This window comes from Panicum hallii, chromosome 6 (genome assembly GCF_002211085.1).
Source record: "Panicum hallii strain FIL2 chromosome 6, PHallii_v3.1, whole genome shotgun sequence".
Taxonomy (NCBI): domain Eukaryota; kingdom Viridiplantae; phylum Streptophyta; class Magnoliopsida; order Poales; family Poaceae; genus Panicum; species Panicum hallii.
In genome coordinates, this window is record NC_038047.1 from 2720661 (window position 1) to 2731246 (window position 10586).

The 10586-nt window shown below is 48.9% G+C and overlaps 1 protein-coding gene across 2 annotated transcripts; it reads right to left on the reverse strand.

Annotated features, from left to right (window-relative positions):
• Positions 1 to 772: 772 nt before the first annotated feature.
• On the reverse strand, positions 773 to 7933 carry LOC112896610 (protein NRT1/ PTR FAMILY 6.3-like). 2 transcript variants are annotated; one of them, XM_025964635.1, is made up of 4 exons: positions 7680 to 7933; positions 7244 to 7461; positions 6095 to 6687; positions 773 to 2019 (listed from the first exon to the last, which is right to left on the reverse strand). In XM_025964635.1, exons 1-4 carry the CDS (start codon positions 7807 to 7809, stop codon positions 1158 to 1160), a joined length of 1803 nt encoding a protein of 600 aa, XP_025820420.1. In that variant the 5' UTR covers positions 7810 to 7933; the 3' UTR covers positions 773 to 1157. The 2 variants fall into 2 exon arrangements, with proteins under 2 accessions (XP_025820420.1, XP_025820421.1); XM_025964636.1 differs by lacking the exons at positions 7244 to 7461; positions 7680 to 7933 and adding an exon at positions 6777 to 7156.
• Positions 7934 to 10586: the final 2653 nt, after the last annotated feature.

Here is a 10586-nt window from a genome sequence, read left to right on the forward strand (position 1 = left end):
AAGTCTACATAATCCCTCAACTATTCATGATGGATTACTTCACTATCAAACTGTAGAACCAGATATTCTACCCTTAAACTTTCTAAAACCGGTCAAAGAACCCCCAAAATAGTTTTGGACGGTGGTTTTGCTACAGTGGAGCGGTTTTGTCCTTTTCGTTTTATTAATTTCCGCTAATTTTTAAAAAATCATAGTACATCACAGAAAAATCATAAAATGGAAAATCCAATTTTGTTGGACTCCACATGAGTAGATCTAAATAGTGAAGATATAATATGGTATGCTTTAGTATAAAATTTTTGCTGTAGCTTTAGATCTAAATTTTTTATAATTAATTGAAATAATTCATAGCTGCAAGCATAGAAGTTGCAGTTATGAATTATTCCAATTAATTACGAAAAAGCATAGATCTAAAGCTACAACAACAACTTTGTACTAAAGAATACCATATTATATTTTTATTGTGTATACTCATGTGGAGTCCGATAAAATTGGATTTTCTATTTTATAATTTTTTTAATTTATTATAATTTTTAAAAGATTTAGCGGAAACAAATAAAAAAGACAAAAACATGATACTGTAGCAAACCACTGTCCAAAACCTTTGGGGGTTGTTTGACTGGTTTTGAAAAATTCAGAGGGTAGAATATTCAGTTTTATAGTTTGGGAAGGTGAAGTAATCCACCATGAATAGTTGGGGGATTATGTAGACTTTTTTGTTAGAAATTTAAGCATAAGAAAACTTATCGTCACATTTTAAATTTTGTAGGTCAATCAACGAAAAAGCACACATCCTTGATTTTCTTTTACCCTCTCTTTTGCATGATTTAAACAATGCAGTGGAGGTTTTTCTTTCCACCGCGACAAGATCAAACCACCCCCTCCCTCTCCCATTACAAAATGCATCAACACGGAGTCACTGACACCCGGTCCCCACCTTGCGGTTTTACAATCTCCCCCCTCTAAGAAACAAGTTATTAATTTATACTACACGCGTACGCAGGCACCACTCGCTGCGTACACTGTACTCGATAGATACACAAAGGGTATACATGCCAGATGCCACGTCGACACTTAGTACAACACATGCGGAGCAATCGGCGCCGTTGGATCGGCGGCCGACGGACGGCCGGATATGGGTCCCGTCGCGTCCCGTCTCAGTGGAGCATGGGCTCGTCGGCCATCTCGACGCCGTTGACGCTGCCGTCGGCGCCGGGGCGGCCGGCCTTGTACTTGTACCATCTGGCGGCGACGAGGTAGACGAGCAGGTTGGCGAAGCAGATCACGGCGAGCAGCCAGTAGAAGTTGTCGAGCCTGCCCTTGTTGAGGTCGTCGGCGATCCAGGGGTGGCGGTCGCCCGTCACCTTGTGCACGGCGGCCACGAGCGCCGAGCTGACGAAGAAGCCCAGCGACAGCGTGCTCAGGAACAACCCCGTGCTCATGGTCTTCATGCCCTTGGGGCACTCGCGGAGGAAGAAGTCCAGCTGCCCGATGTACGTGAACGCCTCGCCGGCGCCCACCAGGAAGAACTGCGGGATCAGCCAGAACACGGACATGGGCACCACGCCGCCGGCGGGGACGGCCTCGTCGCGCGCCACGCGCAGGCGCCGGATCTCGGTGAGCGCCGCGCCGGCCATGGCAATCACGGAGAGCGCCAGGCCCACGCCGATGCGCTGCAGCGGGGTGAGACCGTGCGGGTTGCCGTTGAGGCGGCGCGCCACCGGCACCACGATGCGGTCGTAGATGGGGACGGTGAGCAGGATGGAGCCGACGAAGAAGACGGTGAGCGAGCCGGCCGGGATCTGGAAGGACGAGCCGATGCGGCGGTCCATGGTGGTGGCCTGGGACACCGAGAAGGTGGTCATCTGCGCGTACACCGTCCAGAACATGATGGTGGTCGCCCAGATGGGCAGCATCCGCACCACCGTCTTCACCTCCTCCACGTCCGTCAGCGTCGCCAGCCGCCACTTGCTCGGCTCCGCCGCCGGGTCCTCGTTGATAGCAGCGTGGTCAAGGAACCTGCAGCGACGACGCGGGAAACAAACGGCATCGTTAGATTTTAAAAGGTTCGAGCAAGAACACTTGTCAGTCAGTTCATATGCAGGAACAATCAGTCTCATGATGAAACACTGAAGATGGGATGCAGTTTTCCATCTATGGTGGTAGCACATAATCATAAGCTAATCAACTTTGAAAGCATCTCAGTTAATTCTTGGTAAAAATTCAGAGTAAGAAATATAACAGTTATCTTTTTTTTACAGCACCAGTTTTAGCCTGAAAAAAGGGCTTCAGAGTTTTCTTTTGCTTTCCTCAGAAACAAATACAATAAAGTTACCAATTTTTTACCCAATAAAGCGGTCATAGAAAACTTGCTTAAAGTTATTTCTTCAAATGTTTCCTGAAATTAGTTAATCAAGCATTCAAGTTGCTGTCAGCGGATCGCTTTAGCTGAAACAGAGGGCATGCAAAGTTGTTTTCAGCTTTCATAAGAGACCAAAGAGGCCGTGCACAAACTAAAGCAGTGGTCACAGGCGCAAGATTCTGCACGAGATGGAGACCGGAACCCAATCAAACACCTAAACAATTCGGCTAAGCCGCTGGCCGGCCTACGATGTCTTGAGCAGGGCATCTCTATTTGTTAGAGAGAAAAGATGCAAGCACCATCTGAATAATCAGCTGGATGATCGAATCATCGACACCTAATAAGTCTTCAGAGGTCTATCTACTTTAGCCTGTCAGAGTCATGCCATGAAACACGCTGGGATTAAAGAAGCAGTTCAGCAGCGTCAGTCAGGGGTGGCAGTATTCTTCCCCAATCCCACATGCTCAGCTGCTGGGGATCCAATCAGAACCCAGAAACGAACACCTGTTCATGCAGTTCAACGACAATGCAGGTTGCAGGTGTAAGCATCCCTAGATTCAGCTGAGACAACGGCTAGCATCATCATCAGCGACGATTCTGAAGAGACTAAACAACCATTTCAGTCAGGCTCAGCGATGATGCCTTGTCGATAAGATAACAAAGAGATCAATGGCCACATCCCCGTGTCTAGCGTTAATCTGAGCGTCTTGTCATGTGATTCTTCAGCAAAAGGAATACTAGCCCTTGTCATATGCTCATGTGCAAAAGCACTGACCGAGATGAACAAGCTCGTGGCGGGGAATTCGCCAAGAGGACATGGCCTCGAACCCTTCAGAAAACTCTGAGGTCCCGGAGGCCATGCCTGTGCCGATGCCGACCGCCATGACTAACCCCGACGAGGTCGGTCACGTGCTCAGGTACCAAACACCTCCATCAAAAAGCAACAAAAAAGGGCTGTAAAAAAGGAAGGTTTTGATGGCTGCAAAATACGCGAGGATTAATGGTCACTAATAATCCCGGCGAGATCCCCCGGCCATCGCCCTCGCCGGCGATGAGGCAAATGGTATGGGAGCGAAGAGGCCACGAATAGATGGCGACCACACGGCAAGGTCACATGCCTGCAGGCTCCTTTATCCCTGCCGCCTTTGCGTATGGTCCATGAGATGATCCCTCCAGTGATCTCCACAGCTTTTCCAGCTGCAGGGACAGGACATGGCCACAGAGAAAGAAAGAGAGAGATGCAGCTCTCCTACCGGCTACCGGCGCCAAGGGAGCCATGACAAGAAGATGACCTAGACGGCAGCAGCATGTGAGCGAGACGCAAAAGGTTGCTCCGGTTGGATAGATTTGCCCGTCCGTCCCCATCCGTGGCTTGGCTGCTCATCGGTAGGAAGCTATGAGACGAGAGCAGGAAGGTTCCCCACGCACAACAACATGCTGCCGGCTGCTTCTCCTATGTGCAAGATCACAGGCATGTTCAACAAGGATTCCTGCCCCTACCTTGTGCCTTTTTTCTCTCTTCTAGAGTCCAATCATGCAGATCTTATGTGTCGCCGAGACTAACAATCATGCAGGGCTTTACTCTGACTTTTGGCAGGCCTTTCGGCGAGGACACGTCTCGGTCGTATTCAGAATCAGTGATGATCTTATAATTGAGGGAAAACGGTTTCTTCTGGGCTTCAAGTTACCTTTCTAGTGCTGTGGACCACTGTGGAGTTCATATGAAGGAAAATGGTTTTGTTGTGAGGTAGTTGAATGTAATTTTATCTAGAACTTTATGTGTGCATGTCACCCTAGGTAAATCTCATTTTCTTGATGTGATTTTACAACAAAAGCCTCAGGACTTTTAGTAGGCTATGTATATAGGACAGTGGACAGACAGACCTCATGGTTCATTCAACTAGACCCTGATCTCCAGGTGAAAAAACGAAAAAAGGTGACGTCGATGGCACTGGATTTTTCTAGGGTAATTAGGTTACCTTTTGCTGTAACTTGGTCAATCCATGCTCATGTCAAGATCAAATCACCAACAAGAAACCGCGTTTATTCCACGGAAAAGACAATATAGCGGTGCTATGGAAACCAGATTGGTGAGGAAAAGGGGTGAATTGAAGCTTCTTCTCTAGAGAAATGCTGCAATCGTAAGCCATACCCTCCATGACACCTGCAAACTCTGAAAGGCCTGGATGCAGATTCTCACCCTCACTCCCTCCAAGATCCCATTCTGCTAGAGAGGACCCTGTCTACATCCCATTGGGGGGCTGATGTTCCAGCCCCATTGTTAGCTAGTATTCAACTGCAAGAATGCACACTTTCTACTAGCACATTTCCAATGCAATCTTTTTTGGAAAAGTCTGAATTCCAAAAAACTGAGAGATCAGTGGGCGCAGCAAGTCTAGTCTTCAGAAAGTGGCAGGTAGGCCAGGGACAGCCTTGTCACAAGAGTCGCAATGCTCACAACGAGGCCGAAAAAACCGAGACTGCTGCTAGCTAGACAACACGCGGGATCAAGCTCCTTTGGCCTCGCCCGCCGACCTCACCCCTGATTCTTCACACCTTCCCTTTTTGTACTACTATATTCTACATCTCTGAATTTCAGCAGGTGTTTTTTTATATATCTATATATTTATTTGCTATATATATATATATAAATGCTGCTCTGTACTTTTGTGCGGATATGCTGCTCTGTATCTTTGTGCAGGGTGTATCAGGTAGTGCTGGATGCGGTCTGAAGACTTTCAGTGCAGAGCACCGGGCAGAGGAGGACACCAGACCAGAGGATGACCAGGGACAGGGCAAGTGGAGCACAGTCCGTGACCCCCATCTCTCTCCCCGGCATTAGAATAGTGCAATTATTGGTTTGGGTGCTGCCAAACTCGCCATTTGTCGGCACCCCATGGCCTTATCCTATTCCTCTAAACATCATACATTACGTGTAACGTAACATAAGATGTTCACTAGAGCTACGTTAAAGACTAAGCGAGGTGCTATGTATATGCGACTAAGCGAGGTGCGGGCGCTAGACGCGTACGTCGGATGGACCGGACGAGGGAGGTACTCATTATCGAAGTCGAAGGGTTTCAGCTCGCTTGCGGAGCATGGTTATTAATGCTCGGAGAAAACCACAAAAGAGAAGGCGGCCGGGACAAACCGCCCCGCCCCCCTACAAGATGTGTGGACTTTAGCGGGGACAACAGCCAGCTCTAGTGAGCTACTATGAATTCGCCATGAATTCATCCGTGGTACACCACGTGAGTGTGCAAGTTGGGGGGGAAAACGATGGGGGAGAGATGGACCGGAGGGAGGGGACAAACAGTGCATTCGATTGCACAATCCATCCTTGCATCTACTTGCACTGGATTGGAGTCTTGGATGAACCCTAGGCTGGCAAGTTTACAGACTCTCTCTCTCTCTCTCTCTCTCTCTCTCTCTCTCTCTCTCTCTCCTCTCTGTTCTTGTCTAGCTCTCTCTCTCTGTCCCTGGTTAAAACTGAGGTCAACAACCATGGTCAGGCGGCTAACCCAATCCGGCTTCAATCCATCCTAGTTTGACTCTTTGACTGATGCCCATGGTTCACTAATAATCCACTAGTATTAGCAGAGAGGCTAACTAATTTAGTAACAAGCAAGGCCATACTAGAATTAAGCAAACAAGCATGGTGATGATGGGCAAAAAAGTGAATGTTTGGTAAGTAGTAGCAATGAGGGGGAGTAGCCAGCTCGATCAGCTTACCGGAACTGCTCGGTGTGGGGGAGGCGCTCCTTGCGCTTGGTCTTCTTGGTCGACCCCTCCTCGGCGGCGGCCACCTTGCCGATGTCGATGTCGTAGAGCATGGCGGGGTCGGCGGGCAGCTCGAGGCGGCGCTTGTGCCAGGCGGCGACGACGACGGCGGCGATCTGCGTGAGCGGGCTGCCTACCAGCTTCTTGAAGCGGTACCTCCGCGTCCCGGCGAGGAAGACGACGAGCCCCGCCGCGATGGCGGCGGCGCAGGCTCCGTACCCCCACGGCCGGCCCAGGTTGTCCTGGACGTAGACGAGCACCGTGACGGCGAGCAGCGAGCCGAGCGAGATGAAGAAGAAGAACCAGTTGAAGAAGCGCATCATCTGGTTCTTCTCGGCGCGGTCCGTCTCGTCGAACTGGTCGGAGCCGAAGCCGGAGACGCTGGACTTGAGCCCGCCGGTGCCCAGCGCCGTCAGGTAGAGCGCCAGGTAGAGCACGCCCAGCTGCGCGCCCGACGCGCGCTCGCACGCCGCCGCGCCTTTGGCCGCGCACGCCGCTGGCCGCAGCCCCGGCGCCGCCGTCGAGATCGTCAGGATCGTCACCCCCTGCGCCCACGCAGAATCACAAACTCCACCGTCAAAAATCAAATCTTTTTTGATGATCAACTGTCAAAACTAAATCTACTCTAATTAACCCGTAAATCCGTGTTCATGCAAGCGGCCATCGAATCTAATCTTATCACGACTAGCCATGTGCAGATAAAAATTGTTTGGAACTGTGCCGGCCGGCTGGGCGCGTCGTCCACCATGCATCGATCCTGTCAGCAGTCAGCACATACTCCCACAGGGAGGGAGATGACGATGATTGATTGAATAGTCTACTTTCTTTTGGTGCGCGTTCTTTTCACAGCAAGAAGAGAGAGAGAGAGCCGCGTCTCCTCGATCAAAAAGCTCCAATTTTTATTTGGCTTTTACTGCGTGCGTAACAACGCGATTGAAACCCGGCCAGATATTTTGTCCGGCGAGGCAACCAACCGACATCAACAGAGCAGAGCACGTCGATGGCATTAAATTAAGCGGTGGAGTCGAAGGGAAGGGGGGAAAAAACGGGAATTCCGAGCTTTTGGGAGACGACGATGGGAGGAGGAGGAGACTGACTGACCGACGCCTGGACGGCGGTGAAGATGGCGATGGTGAGGTAGCGGCCGAGGAAGGAGTCGGCGACGAAACCGCCGAGGAGGCAGAGCATGAAGGAGGTGCCCATGAAGTTGGTGACGACGTTGGCGGACTCGGCGTTGCCCAGGTGCATGGTCGCCGTCAGGTACGTCACCAGGTTCACGGCGATGCCCAGCGTCGTCAGCCGCTCGTTCAGCTCCGCCACTGCAACCACGGGTCAGCGTTAGCATGGGCCAGCCGGCGGCGGCAATGGCCATCCGCGGCCAAACAGAGCCCCGGATCTGCGTGCCAGCGTGGCGGCCGGAGCTGATGCGACGGGCGGTGGAGCGAACGGAAAAAATAAAAAATAAATCCGACCGCCATCTTGGAGGCACCGAGATGTCGGCCGGCGGGCGGGGAATAATGAGCAGCGAGGTGCGGACCTAGGATCATGGCGGCGGCGCCCCAGCGGCCGGTGGAGGCGCGCGGGGCCGGGCGGCCCTTGAAGTCCCAGGCGTCGAGGAGCACGTCGGTCTCCGCCGCGGCATTGGTCTCCGGCAGGAGTCCCACCATCTTGTTCTACTTCCTCCTCCTCGCCGGCGAGGTGGATGGATTCGGGGAGGAGGAGTGTGTGGGGTGATGTAATGAGCTCGGCGACTCGCTGCGCGCTCTTCGCTGCGGTGTGGCGGGTGGGCGCTGGCCGGTACATATAACCGTTTTCCGCAGGGGCATTCTGGGGAGAATCCGGTTGGGTGGGCCCGGCCTGGCTGTGCGGGCCCACGGATTAGTGGGGGAGATTAGAGGATAACATGCAGCGATTAGCACGGAGGCAGGGCGATTAGGGCATCCGGTTGGGTGATTAATCGCTTTGTTAATTAGTCATTATCCGCATAAAGATAAGGGCAGGGCAAGGGCAGGCTCCTGAAAACGAGAAGGGGATAAGGGCACTTGGCCGAGCGGAGGTACGGGGGCCGGTTGATGAGTTGTTTGGAAACTACCTCGCCCGCGGCAGACGCTTTTTTCCTTTCATGTTTTTTTTCCCAAAAGGAAAGAGAAAGTTTATCATGTAAACCAACAATTCGTGAAAGTGTCGATTTCTTCTTTTGTACTGCCAAGCCCACGTTGTATCTTTGAGAAACATCTAAATAAATATGTACCATATGAAGTAGATATCTTCAAGAAATATCTAAGTATACTTAACCGAACGTGGATCGAGTTCACACGTTTATGAGAATACATCAGAGAACATGTCACCGAATCGTTCGTGGTATATAATATAATTAACTATAAGGAACAAGTAGTGGACTGAGCGTAATTTTATGGATCATAGGTTGTTTGTGGTGAAACCAGCCTGTTCGAATTGTGAGTCAAGTTGATATACACATGGAATACCAAAGGGCAAATGGACAATTGAATTGTGATCGTGAGCCACAAGAAACACGTGGCGGCGGTCATTGGATACCGATTGGCGCTATCAAGTGAGATGCTCGGAACATGTATATCGGAGATGGTCATCGGATACCGATTGGCGCTATCAAGTGCGATGCTCGGAACACGTACATCGGAGATGGATGCGAAAGAGGTGACCTTACGCGGGGGATCGAATGATGGATCAAATCACAAATTCTGATTTCGTCACCACACCAGCCACTCTCGCGTAATACCACGACCTTTACACGGCCAGGAGCATGTCCAAAAGTGACAGACTAACCGCGGTAATTAGTTAATCGTAATTTTAATCCCTTCCCTAGAAACCCTAGCTATTGCATGGTGAGATTCTTTCATGTGACCTTTTATTTTCCTTTTTTTTTGTTAAGAAAAGATATTCCCAGGTATTTACGAGCTACTTATAAAGGTTTGATGTAAAAAGAAAGCCCAATCTAATCCTGATGCACCACAGGGGACTTGTCATCAGTCAGATAGGACCGAATAATAGCACTCGATGGATTTCTGCAATCGGGGTGATTATGGAGCCATGACAGCAAATTCCTTCGCTCCTCGAAAATGCCACAGAGGATCCACCTTTATTTCTAGAAAAGAGGTGAATAGGATTCATGCGTGCTACTTACTTCCTTTTTATCACTCACTCTTGTATATCATTGTCCATGCCACTATCAACTCGTATTTTTCTCCCCATTATATGTTTTTGACTTTAGTTAGTTTAGTGCATCTACTCGCTCGCTCCCAAAATAAGTGGTAAGGAATGATATCGTTGCCCTTATTACTCATGGCGTTGTTTGTCTTGCTCTTTAGATCCTGAATAAAAACGCATGCAATGGAACCAGAAAAGTAGCATTAATTAATTATTTGATTTCTGCCATGTATTTCGCTGCACCTTTTCTTTGTTGCTGTGGGTACTGCTCTAATACCCTAGGCCCCAGCAGCTGATCTAGAAGCTTAAAATGGCACTCCCTGTGAGATAAATTTGGATACTAAAATTGCACTTATTGTGGGATAGAAAAAGTAAAAATCATTATAGGTACTACATATGTTAATTATTCTTTTCCAAATAAAAATAACTCTACTCGAAATTCACTAAAAACATACTTAGATGTCACTAATATTCTCAAAAGAAAAAAGACCAGAGCTATAGGTGAGGTTATGATATATCTATGTAAACATTAATTTTCAAAAAACATATTCTCTCGTTTGCTGTAGATTGAAAATTTCTAGCAGAAATGACACACAAAATGTCCATAGAATTAGTCAGAAATTTGTTATGTTTGAATCTCACAATTAGATTGAATTTGTTCTTCAAACTTTGCTTTGATGCCCTTTAGTACCGGTTGCAAGTTTGCAACCGGTATTGAAAATGTGTTAGTAATGTGCATAAGATAAATAATTTCGCACATAGCTGATAATTTTTTATTTCCGTTTTGTAGATATGGCTTTTTTTTTGGTCTACCTAGCCAGTTTGGTGCCGCGAGAATGCTTACCAATGTTTTCAACCTCACAGACTCTCTTTCTCCTCATCCTAGCACCGATTGAGTAGTGGATTGATTCCGTGATTTCGACAAGTTTAAATCTTTAGTGCTTTCTTTGCTTCCTCTGGATATGCTAGAGCTACCACACTGCTGCATTTATCATCAGCGTGTGATTTATCTCTTCCTATCCAGTTTGCAAACATCGTACCATGTTACCTTGCACCAACTCAGCTGCAAGGGGCAGCCTTGCCTATACATGTTAGTTCAGAAAAGGTGTACCAATGGTCCCAAAAAAAAGGTACCAATAATCCTTCTCTGAACATCCTTCAAGGAATGAGACTTCTATCAGGCGAAGTCCTATGCATCAATGAAGTTCATTGACATGAGCTGTCATCCTGGCTGTGGATCCTCCCCACCCGGCTTCGA

Coding starts and splice junctions, on each gene's coding strand:
- LOC112896610 (XM_025964635.1), bottom strand. CDS start 7,809: ATGGTGGGACTCCTGCCGGAGACCAATGCCGCGGCGGAGACCGACGTG. Junction 7,462..7,679: donor CGCCGCCGCCATGATCCTAG/GTCCGCACCTCG, acceptor CCGTGGTTGCAG/TGGCGGAGCTGAACGAGCGG. Junction 6,688..7,243: donor TCACCGCCGTCCAGGCGTCG/GTCAGTCAGTCT, acceptor GCGTGGGCGCAG/GGGGTGACGATCCTGACGAT.